The sequence below is a fragment of the Erythrolamprus reginae genome, chromosome 2 (genome assembly GCF_031021105.1).
Source record: "Erythrolamprus reginae isolate rEryReg1 chromosome 2, rEryReg1.hap1, whole genome shotgun sequence".
Classification (NCBI taxonomy): Eukaryota; Metazoa; Chordata; class Lepidosauria; order Squamata; family Dipsadidae; genus Erythrolamprus; species Erythrolamprus reginae.
The window spans coordinates 331,049,102-331,069,463 of record NC_091951.1 but is presented as its reverse complement, the minus strand read 5'-3'; the positions used below and the strand labels follow the sequence as shown (position 1 = coordinate 331,069,463).

The 20,362-nt window shown below is 43.1% G+C and overlaps 1 protein-coding gene across 2 annotated transcripts in view; it reads right to left on the bottom strand.

Annotated features, from left to right (window-relative positions):
• LIFR (LIF receptor subunit alpha) overlaps positions 1-20,362 on the bottom strand; it is a 152,001-nt gene that overhangs the window by 38,007 nt on the left and 93,632 nt on the right. For both annotated transcript variants that reach the window (XM_070743423.1, XM_070743424.1), the window contains exons 7-12: positions 16,713-17,012; positions 12,975-13,104; positions 10,382-10,539; positions 7,628-7,773; positions 4,159-4,324; positions 3,038-3,108 (exon numbers count right to left, since the gene is read on the bottom strand). In XM_070743423.1, coding sequence (XP_070599524.1) covers positions 3,038-3,108; positions 4,159-4,324; positions 7,628-7,773; positions 10,382-10,539; positions 12,975-13,104; positions 16,713-17,012 — 971 coding nt within the window. The remainder of the gene's footprint in view (positions 1-3,037; positions 3,109-4,158; positions 4,325-7,627; positions 7,774-10,381; positions 10,540-12,974; positions 13,105-16,712; positions 17,013-20,362) is intronic.

Genomic DNA, 20,362 nt, shown 5'->3' with positions numbered 1-20,362 from the left:
TTTTTTAAATATATTAGATTTGTCATTGTACATTGTTTTTATTATTGCTGTGAGCCGCCCCGAGTCTGCGGAGAGGGGCGGCATACAAATCTAATAAATAATAATAATAATAATATGCCTTTGAAAGGGTTATGTGAAAGTTCAAGGAAAGTTCAATCTCAGTTAGTTACATATTGACCCAGTTTGATCAAATGGTTTTAAGGCACCAGGCCAAAAACCAGGAAACCGTGAGTTTTAGTTCCTCCTTAGCCATGAAAGCTGGCCAGGTGACACTAGGCCATTCATTCTCTCTCAGCCCAACCCACTTCTCAGGGTTATTTTATTATTATTATTGTTTATTAAATTTATATGCCGTCCCTCTCCAAACACTCGGGGCGGCTTACAACATAAAAAAACAGTATACATCGAGATATGATTAATTAAAATTAAAATTAAGAATTACATTTAACGAACTAAAAAAGCCTATTAGCAAACACACATGTCCATTCAAACAAGCCCACTATACATTCATTGGCCAAGGGGTAGAATCTAATGACCCTAAGCTTGGTGGCATAAATGAGTCTTTAGACTCTTACAGAAGGCGGGGAGGGTGGGGGCAACACAATCTCCGGAGGGACCCAGGGGGCCGGGGCTCCCACAGAGAAGGCTCTTTCCCTGGGTCCCGCCAATTGACATTGTCTAGTTGACGGGACCTGGAGAAGACCAACTCTGTGGGACCTAACCAGTCGCTGGGATTCATGTGGCAGGAGGCAGTCCCATAAGTAATCTGGTCCGATGCCATTGTTGTTGTGAGTAAAATAAGAAGACAAGGAGTACAGTGGTACCTCGAGATACGAGTTTAATTCGTTCTGGACCTGGGCTCTTAAGTCGAGCAGCTCTTATCTCGAACGACTTTTCCCCATAGGAATTAATGTAAATAATTTTAATTGGTTCCAGCCCTCAAAAAACTCACAAAGTTAGTCTAAATTATGCAGAAAGACATGTTTTTAATGAAGAAATGTACATGTACATATAAATGAATAGTGAAGTTTCTTTCACTTAACTTGTAAACTTTCTTAAACTTTTAAATTTACATATGTTCAACTTCTCTGCCACCCAATCCTGTAGGACAGAGGTCCCCAACCCTTTTTGCACCAGGGACCGGCTTTAAGCGATCAAGAGAGGAATGGGTGAATGAATGGACGGAGGGTGGGAAGGAAGGAAGGAAAGAGGGAAGGGACAGGAACAGAGGAAGGAAGCAAGGAAACTTATGAAAGGGGAGAGTAAGAGAGGAATGAGTGAAGGGAGGGAGGGAGGGAAGAAGGTGGGAAGGAGAAAGAAAAGAAGAAATAGAGGAAGGGAAGGTAAAAGAGAGAAAGAAAAAGAGCAAGAAAGAAAGCAAGAAAGAAAGAAAGGGGGAAGGGACAGGAACAGGAAGGAAGCAAGGAAACTTATGAAAGGGGAGAGTAAGAGAGGAATGAGTGAAGGGAGGGAGGGAGGGAAGAAGGTGGGAAGGAGAAAGAAAAGAAGAAATAGAGGAAGGGAAGGTAAAAGAGAGAAAGAAAAAGAGCAAGAAAGAAAGCTGCAAGCCCCCCCCGAGCCCCCCAGGCCGGCTGCAACCTTTTAAAACACGCGCGCCGCTTCGCAGCTGTCTCCTGAAGCCGAACGCGGAAGTTAGCATTTGGCTTCAGGAGACAGCTCCTTGGCGCTTGTATCTCGAATTTGGGCTTGTAAGTAGAACAAAAATATCTCTCCCCTCCCAGCTCTTATCTCGAGTTGCTCTTAAGTAGAGCAGCTCTTATGTCGGGGTTCTACTGTATTAGGTATGTTTGAGGATTTGATTTGCAGTGGTACCTCGGTTCTCGACCACAATTTGTTCCAGAAGTGTGGTCGAGAACCGATTTGGTTGAGTACCGAATTAATTTATCCCATAGGAAATAATGGAAATGGGTTTAATTGGTTTCCAGCCGCTATTTCCTTTATTTCCTATGGGATAAAGATCTGAGGTCTAAGCACTCCAAGCTGTAGTAAGGGTGGGGGCAGCTGCAATACTGGCAGTTTTGGGGGGGCTCCTTTCCTCAGTGGTTTGTCTTCTTCCCTTTAAGCAGTTACACCAACTTTCTCCTTCCCGGCAGTGGTGACGGCGGCGGCTTTCCTTAGAGCAGCAGCAGCGCCGGGAATGTGACATGAGAAAGGGAAGCCGCTGACATTCCCAGTGCTGCTGCTGCTCGAAGGAAAGCCGCCGCCGCCGTCAGGAAGGAGAAAGTTGGTGTAGCTCCTTAAAGGGAACAAGACAAACCACTGAGGAAAGGAGCCCCCCCAAAAAACTGCCGGTATTGCAGCCGCCCCCACCCTTCCTACACCCTTCCGCTCCAAGCTGTAGGAAGGGTGAGGGCAGCTGCAATACCGGCAGTTTCAGGGGGGGGGGGCTCCTTTCCTCAGTGGTTCGTCTTGTAGTTGTAGGCAACTACACCAACTTTCTCCTTCCCAGCGACGGCGGCGGCTTTCCTTCGAGCAGCAGCAGCGCCGAGAACGTGACATGAGAAAGGGAAGCTGCTGACGTTCCCGGCGCTGCTGCTGCTCGAAGGAAAGCCTCTGCCGCCATTGGGAAGGAGAAAGTTGGTGTAGCTGCTTAAAGGGAAGACGAACCACTGAGGAAAGGAGCCCCCCCCCCAAAACTGCCGGTATTGCAGCCGCACCCCCCTTCCTACAGCTTGGAGCACGACTGGGAGGCTGTTTAGTGGGCGGCCAGGATGGGCGTGTCGGATTCCAACTCCCATTCCTTCTCACCCCATCCCCTCATTTCGGATAATAAACAAAATTTTCTGTGGCTGTTTGGTATCTGAATTTTTGTTCAGATACCGAAGCAAATTTTTGCCGAAAATTTTGTTCGGTACCTGAAATGTACGAGAACCAAAGCGTTCGAGTACCGAGGTACCACTGTACTTACAAAGTAATAAAGGCGGGATTTTTAAAAAATCTAATAAAATAAATTTTAAAAATCGATATTCAAAACACAGCTCATAGGAACGTAAGACACAAATATCATAATATATACCTTCCAAAAGAGAGTAACTGTATCTTCATTAGCATCTCTTTCTCTCCAGATATCAAGCGCTTTTGCTGGTCCTAGGAGAAAAATGGTTAATTGCATTAATGATATTAATCAATTGCATTTGATGACACATTTGATGAATGTGATTTCAAAATATTACATGGGAATAGGTACATTTTCTTTAAAATGTTAGGCTTTGTTTATGTATTGTCCCATTTTCATTCATCAGGAATTACTGAAGCTTTTTCATTATTTGGAAAAAAATATTTATAGTTACAGAGATGTAGAGTTTTCTTATACCATTTAGTTTAAAGATATTCTGGATACATCAAATGTTACTTCCTAGTAACATTTCAGTTCATTAATTGCAAAACAGGTTTAACGTATTAGTCATACAAATTAACATATCAGATGATCTGAAATTTGTGAAGTTTTGAGTTGTGAGTTTAAATGTTTTCATTTATGTATTAAAGTTTGACCCACAGAGGTAAGATAGAGTTTTACTAAGGAACAACTTTTTAAATGATCGACTTTTATTTCTGTTTTTGGAACTTTTTTTGATACATAGAATGTATCTGAATCTATCAAATGATAGATCAGTGTGACACACAAGCATAGTAAATCTCTGATTTGGAAGAGTTTCTGATGCTTTATACAATTTATTCTGGTGGTTATGACCTATAAGATACAATATGATTATTAAGGAATTACTTCTAAGATTCATGATTCCCGTTGTGATTGTGGGTAGATAATCATGTTCTGTAATTTTACAGTGCCTACATTTTGATCCCATGTGAAAACTTTGTGATTCTTGATGAACGTATCTTTTCTTTTATGAGAGCATGTGCACCAAAGACAAAATCCTTGTGTGTCCAATCACACTTGGCTAATACAATTCCATTCTATTCTATTTTAGCATGCAAAATGAACAGGAACCATACCTTGCCTGTTTTTCGTGCCATAGCAAAGCCAAAAATGATCAGATCTATAATTATCAGGATGCACCTGCTGCTTAGAAGATATCCAATGGTGCTTTCTGGTGAATCTCATAATCATAGAAAAATATGGGACTCGTGTTTAATTTCAATTTTCATTCCTAACCATCCTAAATTCAGTACACTTACTGGCTTGTTGAGTTGTCTGGGATTTTTTCGTGCTCCAATCACTCCATTTCCAAAGGAAAGGCTTTGGAGTGGCACAGCGAACTTGGAAACAGTATTTTGTGAATGGGCACAATTTGTTCACTAAGATTGTGTAACGTGAATTTCCTGAATGATCCAGAAACTCATTCTTAAAGAAGAAAACAGAAACATATATTTAGGTCAAATATATGGTTAGAATTATGGTTGCATGATCCAGTTTTTATTTATTTTATTATTACAGTTCACACACCTCACTAGGAGACTCTAGGTGACTTACAGTCATACAATTAAGATTACCATGTAAAACATGACAACAATAAACAAGAACTATACATTTAAAATTCAATTAACTAAAATGGAAAGGAAAAGAACAGAACAGAGTGAACAATTAACTAAAATGGAAAGGAAAAGAACAGAACAGAGTGAACAGGTGAACATCCTTTAAATTCAAGATGACCCTTATTGGGTCCTCTGGCCAGCTGGCAGACCCAGGTATTCGTTTTAGAAGTCTAGAAGGAGAAGTATGCTGCAACGTCCTACCTGTCAATGACTACTTCAGCTTCAACTGCAACAACACAAGAGCATGCAACAGATTCAAACTTAATATTAACCGCTACAAACTTGACTGTAAAAAAATATGACTAACAATCGAGTTGTCGAAGCGTGGAACTCATTACCTGATTCAGTAGTGTCAACCCCTAACCCACAACATTTCTCCCTTAGACTATCCACAATTGACCTTTCCAGGTTCCTAAGAGGTCAGTAAGGGGCGTACATAAGTGCATCAGTGTGCCTTTCGTCCCCTGTCCAATTCTCTTTCCTTTATCTCATATATCATATATATTTTCTTCCTTTCATATATCTTCTCTATTTTATATTTTTCTTTATATATATTACCTCATGTCTATTCTCTTCTATATGTATTGTGTATTGGACATATAAACAAATTTTTAAAAAGTGCAGATTTCACTTGGAGGGGCAGGATGCTCCAGTGGTTAAGTGCCTTGGTAGAAAATGTTCTTCAGGAACCTTCTGCCAGGCAAAATACCTTCACCAATGGAGTCTGCAATATTATTATTATTATTATTATTATTATTATTATTATTATTATTATTATTATTATGATTTAGATTTGTATGCCGCCCCTCTCTGAAGACTTGGGGTGGCTCACAACAGTAATACAAAAACAATATAACAGTGAGACAAATCTAATATTAAAATAAAACCCCAACAATTTAAAAACCATACAACACATACATACCAAACATAAAATATAAAAGCCTGGGGGAGGGTGTCTCAGTTCTCCCATGCCTGGCGATAAAGGTGGGTCTTGAGTAATTTGCGAAAGACAAGGAGGGTGGGGGCCGTTCTAATCTCTGGGGGGAGTTGATTCCAGAGGGCCGGGGCTGCCACAGAGGAGGGTCTTCCCCTGGGGCTCGCCAAATAACATTGTTTGGTCGACGGGACCCGGAGAAGGCCAACTCTGTGGGACCTTATCGGCCGCTGGGATTCGTGCGGTAGAATATACTTCTACTCTCAGAGCAGATATAACAATAGACAATATACCACTTCACATTGCTTTCCAGCCCTCTCTAAGCGGTTTACAGAGTCAGCATATTGCCCCCAATGATTTGGGTCCTCATTTTACCCACCTTGAGAGGATGGAAGGCTGAGTCAATCTTGAGCCTGGTGAATTTGATCTGCTAAATTGCATGCAATCAGCAGAAGTAACCTGAGGTATTGCACTCTAACCACTGCATCTCATCTTATTAGAATGAGCTGGTTCTTTAGATAACCTGGGCCCATGCTATGAAAGGCTCTTTATATAATTTGTGCATCACTCTTTTATTAAAAAATACAAATTTAAGGGCAAGATCCTCCCCGCATAGATCACTTTCATATGTAGCATAGCAAGAGAGCTCTAATGTTCCACTGAATGATATTTATTTATTTATTTTATTTTATTTATTCGATTTTTATGCTGCCCTTCTCCTTAGACTCAGGGCAATAGCAATAGCAATAGATATGCAGGCAAAGATTGATGCAAAAACTATTTGTTGGTTCCACCTAATCAGGAGGCAGAGCACTGATGTACCCAATCAACTATTCTTGCAACCATGCATTATTTCCAGAAATGCAGTAGACAAATGTCCTTGTACCATGGGAAACAGACAGGTGGAAGAAAACCAGAGTCGAGGATGAATTAAGAGAATGGGAATATTTACGGGACCGCCTCCAACCTCATACCTCATTGCAGCTAGTAAGGGCCCACAGAGTCAGCCTTCTCTAGGTCCCATCCACCAAGCAATGTTGATTGGTGAGACCTCAAGGAAGAGCCTTCTCTGTGGCAGCTCCGACCCTATGGAATCAATTGCGCCCAGGGATCCTCTCCCTACTGGCCTTCCGGAAAGCCATTAAGACTTGGCTTTTCCAGCAGGCCTGGAATTAGATTGACTGTAGTGTATGTATGGTTTTTTTTTGGATTTTATTTTTTTTATTATATTATTGATTTTATTGTGTATTCTGATTGTATTTTATTATTGTTATAATTATGTCACTTGTTAGCCGCTCTGAGTCTGCTTTGGAATGAGCAGATGTAAATAAATAAAATAAAATGGACCACAAACTAAACTACAGTGGTACCTCAAGATACGAACCCCTCGTCTTACGAACAACTCGTGATACGAACCCGGGGTTCAGAAAAATGTTGCCTCTTCTTACGAACTTTTTTCGAGTTACAAACCGGCGTTCGGAGACTGCTGGGAAGCCGCGCGGCTGTTTTAAAAGGTGACAGCCGGGCGGCGGGGCTTCCCAGAAGCCTCCCGAACGCCGGTTCGTAACTCGAACAAAGTTCGTAAGAAGAGGCAAAATTTTTCTGAACCCCGGGTTCGGTTCGGGAGGTTGCTGGGAAGCCCCCCAGCCCGGCTGTCACCTTTTAAAACAGCCGCGCGGCTTCCCAGCTGTCTCCGAACGCCGAACGCGGAAGTTTGGCTTTGGCGTTCGGCTTCGGGAGACAGCTGGGAAGCCGCGCGGCTGTTTTAAAAGGTGACAGCCGGCCTGGGGGGCTTGCCAGCACCCCCCGAACCCCGAACCCGGGTTCGGGGGGGTGCTGGGAAGCCCCCCAGGCCGTCTGTCACCTTTTAAAACAGCCGCGCGGCTTCCCAGCAGTCGCCGAAAGCCGTTTTTTTGCGGGGGTTTTTTTGGTTGCATGGATTAATTGACTTTACATTGTTTCCTATGGGAAACAATGTTTCGTCTTACGAACCTTTCGTCTTACGAACCTCCTCCTTGCACCAATTAAGTTCGTATCATGAGGTATTACTGTACATGTATAGTCCATGCATAAAGACTGAGTGCAAGGCATGTCAAAGAAGAGACCCCAAAGGATGATTATAATTTTGCCACATAGACATGACAATAATACATTATAAAAAGGTCATAGGATGCCTACCCTTTTTTCTTTGGAAGTGCCATAGGAAAGTTGAACCTGACATTGTAGTTTGGTTTCTTTGAAATTGCCAGGCAAAAGGAATGACAATTTGAAACTGGATGAAGTTACACTGCTCACTTTTAAGTCTGTAGGAGTATAAGGGTAAACTGGAAAGGAAAAACATATTTCATTAAATGAAATCCTAACTTGTGTTTATTCTCTGGCAAACCAATGAGGCACAAAATGGTAAACTAAGAGATTAGCATACAACCAGTAAGGATTTTGTTTTGACATTCCACCAAATTCCTTGCTAGGAATAAATTTGAATTTTTCACTGATCCACGATGACCCATAAATTCTGTCAAGAATGAAGTCTGGCTAGCATTCATCCTTCTCTACACACATACACAAACACACTCTTACTATTTCTGAATTATTCCTGCAATAACCAGATCTGAAAGTACAAAACTTCCCACCATGACTTTTAGCTGCTTGATCTATTAGGGCAGGTCCTTTTAAAGTTTCTTCTGGTGATCATTAAGCAACTGGAGGCTCCTCTCCTCTCTTGCTTGCTTGTTTCCAATCAGCTTCTCTTCCCCTCTTTCTCCAAGCTCATCCATACAGTTAGTACAAGGTACATGGTCGTTAGGGTTTGCCATTGTCAACTACCTATTGTGGTCTCTTGTACTATCACTTTAAATATTTTGGGCTGGTTCACCATAAGAGGGCGCCAGTATTCATTCCCTCAATGATGCTTTAACACTCATCCGCTTTTGCTTTGCCTTGAAGGGGGAGTGTATTTGCTTAGTGCTTATTATATTGGATGGCTTAGTGCTTGTTATGGATTTCTATTTTGTACATATGTAAATAGTACTTATTAAGCATAACCAAGTCTGTGTCTTTTTCTTTGGCTTTACCACACATCCATACTCAGTTAAAATTCTCTGCTCAGTGTATGTCAAAGGTCTCATAGCCTAGCTATACCGAGACATACCAACACATACAAAGGTCATCCATACATTCCATCACATTCTTTCTCAGACTCAACTAGGTAAAAGTCCTGGGCTATCGCAGTGGAGAAAATGGGAGCAAGCTGAATGGTATAGGGCAGTAATGGCGAACTTTTTTTTCTTCGGGTACCGAAAGCATGCACGCGTGTGCTATCGCCAGTGCCCTGGGGATGGCAAAAATGGCCTCCCCTCCCCCCGGAGGCCTTCTAGAGACCTGGAATAGCCCATTTCCAAAAATCTGGTGCATCTGGTAGGCCCATTTTTCACCCTCCCCAGGCTCCAGAGGCAAAAATGCCTTCCTCCATTTGCCTGGAGACTCTCGGAAGCCGAAAATGCCCTCTCTGAGCCTCCAGGTGAGCTGAAAATCAGCTGGCCAGCCTGCACATGCACATTGGAGCTAAGCTAGGGTAACAGCTCGCATGCCAACAGATATGGCTCCGCATGCCCCCTGTGGCACAGCCATCACTGTGATAGGGAAAAGGAATGGTACACAATACAAAAATATAAATTACATACAAAAACATAATAAATAAATAGTAATAATTAATAATAATTTATTAGATTTGTATGCCATCCCTCTCCGAGGACTTTATTTACAAAAACTCCGAAGATTTTTATATACAAAAATATATCAGGAATGCGTTAGATTTATATCCTGCCTTTTATTCAGGAGCTCAAGACAGAATTCACATTGCTGTCATCTTCTACTTTTCCCCAACGACAACCACCCCTATCATTGAGGTAGGTGGGATGAGAAGCAATGGGTGTCTCCAGTGAGAGCTCATCCAGGGAGCTTCTACAGCTGAGATTGGCTCTCCCTGTTTCTACATTACACACTTCGCCCATTAAACCACATACACACATACACTGCATTTTTTGGACCATAAGACGCACCTGTGTATAAGATGCACCAAGATTTCAAAAATATAAAGGAAAAAAAACACAGTTTGCTCTCCCCCATGTCCCAAGAGCACTCTGCAGATCTCCCAAACCTCTGTGCACCCCGTTTTTATGAAAAATGGACCATTTTGGGGGTGGGTTCTTTTGCAAGAATGGGGGTGGTTTTACCCTCAGGCATCCAGGAGCACTCTGCAGATCTCCCAAACCCTCTGCGCACCCAATTTTGCACTGGGAGGGGCTTTGGTAGGCCAAAGATGGCTGTATTCAGTGTATAAGATGCACCAACATTTCCACCCTCTTTTAGGGGGGGGGGAGTGTGTCTTATATTCAAAACAATACAGTACATACACATAAACACACGCACGAAGACCAGAGGTGGGTTCTAACTTACCTCGCCATCATTTCACTTCTTCATGTGCCACGTGGCTATGCATGCATTGTTCACTGCCTGGATGTTTCATGTGGGCAAAAACAAGCAACCCTCCCCATCCCAAAGCCCAAAGCAAGATGGTGGTGCACAATCAAAGCCAAAATCTCGGCTTCTGCACATGTGCAGAAGTTAAAAAAACAGCAATTTTTTTAAAAAAATTCCCCCCCAAAAAAATCTAAAAAAAGAGAGGCCAACGTCCACGCGCCTACACCAACAGAATCAGCTTTGTGATGTCACCAGTTATTTACTACTGGTTCTATACAACCGGTGTGAAGCGGGAGCAACCCACATCTGATGGAGGGGGAGGTTGACGAGGAGGACAAGGCTATAAATGGAACACGTCTTTTCCATGGCGGATAAATAAAAGTTTAAATTTTGAATAGGTTAAAAAAAATTAGAAAGGTTTTTCAGCAGAGCACAGAAGAAAACTCTCACCTCTATGCCTAATATCAAATACGATGGAGGCTTCTGCTTGGCCAAGATGACTGGAAGCATGTAGTGTGAAGTTGTATTCTGTTTGGTCCTTCAGCAAAGTAAAATTACAGCGATATTCTTTACAACCATTTGTGCATGATACATTTAACCCAGAGTTGCTGAAAAGTTAAACAGAAGTTATGATTAAAAACGGAGAAAATATCTCATAGAAAAGGTCTGATAAATCACAGTCATGCAGTGATTTCAATGGAGAAATAAGTTGACTTTAAAAAAAAAACATATCCAGATGTCACTGAATAAACCATATCTTGTTGGCCCTCTGTTATTCCACTCCAGGTCAGCCCTGCTAGAAGTAGGGAGAGGAAACTGGCTTTCTGCAAAGGTGGGCTTCGAGATGTGGGCGGAGGGAAATGAGCGGAATGGCTAAGATCTTCAAAAGTTGGACAAAGTTTTAATCTTTGAATCTGAAGAAAGCCTGGGTAAAACATTTTCTCCTCCATCTATTTCTTATTTTATTTTATTTTATTATTTTATTTTATTATTTTATTTTATTTATTTTATTATTTTATTTTATTATTTATTTTATTTTATTTTATTTTATTTTGTTATTTTATTTTAATTGATTGATTGATTGATTGATTGATTGATTGGATTTGTATGCCGCCCATCTCCGAAGACTAGGGGTGGCTCACAACATAATAAAAAACAGTACACAATATCAAAAACCTAAAATCCAATTAATATAACTAGCTACACTACTCTAAAAACACAGGAACATTAAAAATAATTCATTCACATTCAGACATCAACAACAAGCATTCATAACATTTGTCGGTTGGAAGCTAGGGTCTAGTGACCCTAAGCCTGGCGACATAGATGGCTTTTCACATTCTTATGGAAGGTGAGGAGAGTGGGGGCAGTAGGAATCTCTGAGGGGAGCTGATTCCAGAGGGCCGGAGCCCCCATAGAGAAGACTCCCCACCAAATGACATGGTCTAGTTGGTGGGACCTGGAGAAGGCCGACTCTGTGGGACCTGACCGGTCGCAGGGTCTCATGGGGCAGGAAGCAATCCTGCCTTTCCACCACTTTCCATCCTCAATGCTGCCTGAGGAATTCTGGGAGTTGAAGTTCACAAGTCTTAAAGTTGGCAAGTTTGGAGACATACCCCTGCTCTATGGAATCCCATCTCTATCCTATATCACTTACTGTATGCGGAGTCTGCGGAGAGGAGCGGAAATCAAATCAAATCAAATCAAATCAGTCAACGAAGCGGTGGAAGTGATGTGCCGGTGCCTGGAGGCTGTTGGGGCCTGGATGGGTGTCAACAGACTCAAACTCAACCCGGATAAGATGGAGTGGCTGTGGGTTTTGCCTCCCAAGAACAATCCCATCTGTCCGTCCATTACCCTGGGGGGGGAATTATTGACCCCCTCAGAGAGGGTCCGCAACTTGGGCGTTCTCCTCAATCCACAGCTCACATTAGAAAACCATCTCTCAGCTGTGGCGAGGGGGGCGTTTGCCCAGGTTCGCCTGGTGCACCAGTTGCGGCCCTATCTGGACCGGGACTCATTGCTCACAGTCACTCATGCCCTCATCACCTCGAGGTTCGACTACTGTAATGCTCTCTACATGGGGCTACCTTTGAAAAGTGTTCGGAAACTTCAGATTGTGCAGAACGCAGCTGCGAGAGCAGTCATGGGCTTACCTAGGTATGCCCATGTTTCACCATCACTCCGCAGTCTGCATTGGCTGCCGATCAATTTCCGGTCACAATTCAAAGTGTTGGTTATGACCTTTAAAGCCCTTCATGGCATTGGACCAGAATATCTCCGAGACCGCCTCCTGCCGCACGAATTCCAGCGACCGATTAGGTCCCACAGAGTGGGCCTTCTCCGGGTCCCATCAACTAAACAATGTCGGTTGGCGGGCCCCATGGGGAAGAGCCTTCTCTGTGGTGGCACCGGCTCTCTGGAACCAACTCCCCCCAGAGATTAGAACTGCCCCTACTCTTCCTGCCTTCCGTAAACTGCTTAAAACCCACCTTTGCCGTCAGGCATGGGGGAACTGAAACATCTCCCCCTGGGCATGTTTAATTTATACATGGTATGCTTGTGTGTGTGTCTGTTAGTACATGGGGTTTTTTAAAGCTTTAAATATTTTAACTGATTGGATTATTGTGATTTGTACTACTTGTTGTGAGCCGCCCCGAGTCTTCGGAGAGGGACGGCATACAAATCCAAATAATAAATAAATAAAATAAATTAATTAAATAAATCAAATCAAATCAAATCAAATCAAACCAAACCAAACCAAATCAATAAATTTCTTTCACCATCTATCTTATTATCATTCGCAAAACCTTGAAGACCTATCTATGTCACCAGGCATGGGACAATTAATGTATCCCCTTCTCTGACCATTAAGAGTTATGTGTGGTTGTGATTGCGGCATACAAATCTAATAAATTATTATTATTATTATTATTATTATTATTATTATTATTATTATTATTTTCATTATAAGCAAAAATATGTTACACACAGACACAGACAGACAGACAGACACTTTTTAAAAAGTACATTAAAAACATACCTTTCAAATAAGGAATATTGAGTTCTTCTTGAGTCACAAAATAAGGTGTACCTTTTCTCCTCCCACTGGCATTTTATTTCCTTATAATTCTGTGTTTCACAACTTAAATTTTGGGGGACACCCGGAGGATCTATAGTAACAAATAGGGAAGAAGAAGTTACCTCTATGTTCATATGTTGAATCTACCATTTCAACAATGACTCAATAAGGAAATTAATATAAAAAGATCATGATCCATTGCTACCACACACAATTCAGCTCACATGAAAAATTTGATAAATGATTACCACACTATCTAATAGAACTGACCACACCAAAATAAAGGGTGCATTCCAAAAGTAATGCAATTATTATTTTTAAAAATAATTTATTGATCTTCTATGGACAAAAACTGGTTCCTTTCAGGGCTGGGAACAAAAAGAAGTTTGCTGGGGCGATGTCTGGACTATTAGGGGGGGGGGGCAGTGTTGGCACCTGCTGTTTGGCCAGGAACTCGCAGACTCGTAGTGCGTTGTAGCAAGGTGCGTTTTTCATCCATAGAAGAGATCTAATCAGCCGTGACGAAGACCTTGCGAGAGGTCCCCGAAGACGTCTTCCAGGGCGCGTACCGGTCATGGCAGAGTCACTGGAAAAAAATGTGTAGAGCCCCAAGGACAGTACTTTTCTTGAATTTCAGTGGAAAATTGAATTTTTTTTAAAAAAAAAGCCACTGGATGTCCATTTGGCATGGTTGATGAATGAGTTTGGATGGGTAAAGCTGGCATGCCAAATGTTTTTGAAAATTGTGGTCATCACTAGACAAGGTTCCACCGATTGAGTTAATTGTACATATTGACCAGTTCGGGGCCGAAATATCTAAAGGAATATTTTTTCCTATATCCTCATCATCTCCTTTTTATGACCCCATAATCCCTTCTGGGATGCAGTCTGGGTAACTAAATGGAGCAGAGAGTGTTAGGAATAGCAATCCCAAGTGATATTTCATTGTAGTATCATGTAAGGTAAAAGTTGAAATGTATTACCATACAGTATAAGGTAATGTAGAATGTAAAACATGCCCATGTGTGAACTGCAATGCGATTGGGCCAGAGCATTATAATATGCAGATCAACTTCACTATTCCTTGTGGGTCTTGTTGGTGGTTGGTCATTTGCTGTTGATGGTGGTTAGCTGGCTAGAGCAGTCTGAGCGTGAGTTAGATATTGAGTAGAACTGAGATAGTGATACGAAGAAACCTGGATAGGTTTTGTATTTACTTGTAACCTGGATTGGTTGAATATCTACTTATAAATAAGCTGAATATAGCTGATGTAAAGTTTCGGTAAATAGAAGACTGAAGATATTTTTCACTGAAGAGTAAATTAAATTACTGTTTTATACAAACGTGTCTTCTTTCATTTATCTTGTTCATTAAATTGCCACAGTATATTCTGATACCTTATCTAGACCTCCTGCATTACTCTGCTTTTATATATCAGGACAGAGAGTTTAATGGCTGGATGTCCTTCCTGTCGCCAATGTGGAGTTTTGTTCAGCAGATATATCCTCACTGCGCCCAGAGAGAAATATCTCCCTCTACTTAGGATCAAACTCACAGCCTCCTAATTGTGAGGCTAGAGCTCCATATCTGGGCGACTGCATCATTCCAATATTTTTCCTATATACACCGTGTGAAATAATTTGATCATCTTCACTAGTGCTCTTCCACAGCCTTTGCTAATTGTAAAAGAATCTTCTCCATTTTAGAGTTCTATGCTAGGACAGCATTTTGAAAGATGCATGCTTGGAATTTGCATTGCTGTTTTCAATAATAAAACTTTCAATTTTTCAAATTATTTGAGAGTTGTGTTTTCAGTGTAGGAGATGACCAAACTGAGGGAGAGGTCAAATACATCATCAATCTCAAATCCTTTTACGCCCACAAGAGATCTGTCCAGCCCACCTTGAATTCCATTAGCTCATATCTACCACTCACTTTGACTTTTAGTAGTTCAGATTCTTCTAGAAAGGTTTAGCATGCAATAAACGCACACACACACACATATATGTGTGTGTTCAAATCCCAGTGAGAGGGTATGGCTAGCTGATGAGGCCAGAACAAAGCCGAAATTGATCTATCCTAGTCTCCCTTAATTTTAAATTCGACAAAAACGTGATGTATGTATGTATGTACGTACGTACGTACGCACGTATGTATGTGTCAAATGTATATATATACAGTGGTGCCTCTATTTAAGAGCTTAATTCGTTCCATGACCTGGTTCTTAAGTAGAAAAGTTTGTAAGTAGAAGCGATTTTTCCCATAGGAAACAATGTAAAAGCAAATAATGTGTGCAAACCCATTAGGAAAGAAATAAAAGCTCGGAATTTGGGGGAGGAAGAAGAAGAGGAGGAGGACAGTCGCTGCCGTAGGAAGATGAGGTGAGGGGAATCCAAAAAATCCAAAACTTTAAGGCTTTAAAAAAAAAGAGGGACTCTGAGGCGGCAAGGAGGAGCACACGCCTCCCATACAGCCGGCGGGAGGCTACCTCCCATATGTTACACTAGAGAGAATAACCCAGGGGGAATGGCAGGAAACTGGCCTGGCCTTTGTGCCGCTCTCAAATTTCCTGGGAAATTTTACCAAGCTCGTGTTAAGTAGAAAATGGTTCTTAAGAAGAGGCAAAAAAAAATCTTGAACACCCAGTTCTTATGTAGAAATGTTCTTAACTAGAGGCGTTCTTAAGTAGAGATACCACTGTATATGTATGTATGTATGTATGTATGTATGTATGTATGTATGTATGTACACGTATCACATGTTTTTGCTGAATTTTTAAAATTAAGGGAGACTAGGACAGCACTATTTTGGCCTTGTTCTGGCCTCATCAGCTAGCCATACTCTTACTGGGATTTGATCCTGTAGCTTTTGCCTTGTAAGGCAGAGAATTAACCTCTAGGCCACAGGATCTGATCCCTTCAGCTTTGTACCAGGGAGGGGCTATATGGTTTTTTTTTCCTGTCGGATCTATACATATATAAATTTGAACTGCCTGTACTCTTAGTTTCTGAGCTTGACAGTAAGACTCATACATAGAAAGTAGTTCTTACATATTTTATTCATTTTATTTATTTCCTTTCCCCTTTTATTATTTTCAGCAACTTTTTTTTATCTTTGTCATTCACCCAAATTGTTTACCCATGCATGGTCTACACCAGGGGTCCCCAACCACCGGGCCGCGGACCAGTACCGGGCCGCGGGTCATGTTGCACCGGTCCGTGGAGTCAGCAGCTGCCGGCCCTCATGCCGCCACCCCCTCCCTCCAGCGCTTCGCCTCCCGCCGGGCAAGAGGCCTCGGGAGGCAGGTTCTGCCGGCCACAGGACGATGGACAGAGGGGCGGGAAGGACCGAGAGGCTCAAGCCTCTTTTGGCTTCTGCCGCGGGGCGCTTTTGTGTTTTTGGCTGGGGGGAGGCAGGAGGGCCAGCCTGACCCCCTGTCTCCAGCGCTTAGCCCCCGCTGGGCAAGAGGGCTTGGGAGGCAGGTTCTGCCGGCCACAGGGCGATGGCGGGAAAGAGGGGTGGGGAGGACCAGCACCCCCATGCTTAATCCCGCCCCCAACCACACCCCTTTCCGCCCCCACCGGGCCATAGAAAAATTATCTTGCTGAAACTGGTCCCTGGTGGAAAAAACGTTGGGGACCACTGGTCTACACAGAATAGGTAAACCATAAAAATATAAGGAAGAAATTAATACTTACAGCCCACAAATAAAACCGTTCCAGCAATTGTGCGTTTGTGTGTTCGTTCCTCTCGTAATTCACACCAGGCATTAACATTAGAATACGGTTCACGAGTAATAACATTTTGCACAAAGAGTGTCTTGCTCAGTTTAGTGAGAGGGGCAATCTCACAGTTCAGGGATTGACGTGTGCATGAAGAATAATTAATACTGATGAGAGTGTATCCAGGTTGATGCATACAGCAGAAAGTCACATTGGAACCTTTCGCCACCACTTTGTCTAAAGGGTACATTCTTGCGAATTTGTCTAACTTTCTTCCTGCAACAGAAAGACAAGATTGAGAAAGGAAAGAATTGGCAACACTGATTATTCAGCAGAACAGCTGCACATAACAATCCATTTACAGGCCCAGCCTCCGGGGATTTAGAGCCACTGAGCTATAATCTCCATCACAATGAACCAGAAACACAACAGAACACAGGTGCCTTTGAGAAGATACACTTAAACTAACATTATTAATTAAAATTACTTGTCCTGAAAACATTCAGACTTTAGCAAACTAGAGATGCCAATTCTGGATGTGAAAACAAACTAAACTCACAAACTCAATTTCCCGCCAGTGAGAACAATTAATCAGTACGACAAATTGACTCCAGAAGTTGTGGGTGCCCCAACACTGGAGGTTTTTAAGAAAAAATAGTACAGCTATCTATCTGAAATGATATAGGACCCCCTGCTTGAACAGAGGGTTGGACTAGAGCAGAGGTCCCCAACCTTTTTTGCACCAGGGACCGGCTTTAAGCTAGACCAGTTTTCCATGGCCCGGTGGGGGGGGGGGGGGAGCTAGCTGTCAGCGGCGCCGTAAAAGGGGCGATCAAGAGAGGAATGGGTGAATGAATGGACGGAGGGTGGGAAGGAAGGAAGGAAAGAGGGAAGGGACAGGAACAGAAGAAGGGTGCAAAGAAGCAAGGAAAGGTGTGAAAGGGGAGAGTAAGAGAGGAAGGAGTGAAAGAAGGGAATGAGGGAGGAAAGAAGGGAGGAAGGAAAAGGAAAGCAAGAAATGGAGGGAGGAAAGGAAGGAAAGAAAGAGAAAGAAAGGGGGAAGGGACAGGAACAGAGGAAGGAAGCAAGGAAACTTATGAAAGGGGAGAGTAAGGGAAGAAGGTAGGAAGGAGAAAGAAAAGAAGAAATAGAGGAAGGGAAGGTAAAAGAGAGAAAGAAAAAGAGCAAGAAAGAAAGCAAGAAAGAGAAAGAAAGAAAGGCAACTTCAAAGAAAGGCTCACTGAGCATCTCTCACTCTCTCTCTCTTTCTATCCCTCTTTCTTTCTTTCTCTTCCTTTCTCTCTCTCCTCTTCCTTTATCTCCTCTCTCTCTCCCTCTCTCTTTCTCTCCCCCCTCTCTCCCCCTTTCCCTCTCTCCCTCTCTTGCTATCTCTCCCCCCTCTCCCTCTCTCTTTCTCCCTCTCCCTCTCTTTCTCTCCCCCCTCTCTCTTTCTCTCTCTCCCCCTCTTTCTCTCTCTTCTTCTCACTTTCTCTCTCTTGTTTTCTTTCTGTCTCTTTTGCTTTCTCTCTCTCTCACTCTTTCTTGTTTTCTTTCTCACGCTCTTTCTCTCTCTTGTTCTCTCTCTTGCTATCTCTTTCTCTCTCCCCCCTTTCTCACTCTCTCTTTCTCACTTTCTCTCTATCTTGCTGTCTGTTGCTCTCACTCACTCTCGTTCTCTCTCCGTTCTTCTCAGCGATGACGCGCGCACGCCCTGCCCGCCTCACCTTTGCGAGAGCACTTTCGCCCCGGGCTCTCAGCAAGGGGGTTTGCAGGAGAGGCGGGGCCGGCGAAGGTGATATTGAATGTCGGGGGAGAACGGGCGGTTGCGCGCGCTCCCTATCCCCCTGCTAGCCCACTCGGAATATTCAAAATAAGAAAAGCCTTCGCCGGCAAAGGTTTTTCTTATTTTGAATATTCCGAGTGGGCTAGCAGGGAGATAGGGAGCGCGTGCAACCGCCCGTTCTCCCCCGACATTCAATATCACCTTCGCCGGCCTCCGCTGAGGAAAGCCTTTGCCGGCATTTCCTCTCGGCGTCAAGGAGGCGCAGCGGCGGGCGGAGAGAGGGAAGGGGGGGCAGCGGCGTCCCTCCTGGCCTTGGCGGGCCGCCCAACCCTCCCCACCTCCTGCAAACGCGGCGGGCGGCGGGGGGAGAGCGAGGAGCCGGTTCCGGCGGGCGCGGGGCTTGGCTGGCTGGCGGGGGGAGCGCCGCTGGTGGTGCGGAAAGGCCGAGGGGGCCCTGGCGCCGCGGACCGGCTGAAAAGCCCCAACAGCCCGGTCCCGGTCCGCGGACCGGCGGTTGGGGACCTCTGGACTAGAGGACCTCCAAAGTCCCTTCCAACTCTGTTATTCTGTTACTCTAAAGATTCCCAACTTTCTCGTTCCACAGACCAAAATTTTGAGAACAGCTGTCTCATAAAATGTCAGAAGGTAAACACATGAAAATCACATCCATCATTCCCTTTAACCTTCCAGGATGCTCTCTATTTCATCATCTTTACAAGTTGAATTGTTTCTGGCAGATGGGTGTATTTCTAAGCAGATCACTGATTGACAACTCATTTTCGAAATGTCTCTAATAGGTGTAGGGGCCATTAGAACTATTGGAAACAGAAAATATGCTTGAGTTTGGCCCTTCTCTGTTCATTGTCCACTTCCCTCTCTCTAAATTAAAATAATCTAATAGTACAACAGCAACACAAAAAAAAAAAAGACGAATCAGATAGAGCATTGTCTTGATAGGCACCAAGGGAATCCATAGGTGCCATACTGGGATCGAGGCTCAGCAACTCAACAGGGCAACAAAAACAGCTGTTGATTGTACCACCTGCTATGAATATATCTTATAAATACCCAAAGGAGGCTCCAGGCATTATAGAAAAACACAGCTCGTTTTTCAGCCTAAACAGAACCACACAGACATATAGCTATACTACAAGAGAAAACAACTGATAGCACCCCAGTTTATTTCAACCCTTAGCATGCCTCAACTTACAACCATAATTGAGTCTGGAATTATGGTCATAGACTGTTGTGGATGTACGTTGAGGCATTATGTGATCAGATTCAAAGTTATGATCATTTTTTACAATGATCGTAAATTTATGATCACTGTTCTCCTTGTTAAGTGAGCATAGTGATTATTAAACAAGCATGGCATGGCCTGCCTGCAGAGGTTGTGAACACCCCAACAATGGTGACCTTCAACAAGGGGAATCAGGGTGGCGTACAAGATAAAACGAGTACAAAATGTTTAAACCGCAAACGTTAAGAAAACGATTCATCTAAATTCATCCATTATCAGAGACATACGATCAGCAGGAGCAGAGTGTTCACGCTCAATACGAGTGTCAACACTCAATACAATCACATGACTGTAGATGTATGTATGTGGACACCAAAACTCTGAAAACAGGTGGGAAATAGTTCTGGGGAGTTCAGCTGTAACTAACTTCGAGTTTTCATTAAGTGACCGGTCATAGGTCAAGGAATACCTATATTAGTCATCCTTCTTTAGGGTCACTGGAAAATCTTAGCAATAAGTAGAGGGTCATATATTTTCTACTTCAACAACAGTGTTTCTAGCAAGCCTCGGTGGTGCAGTGGTTAGAGTGCAGTACTGCAAGCT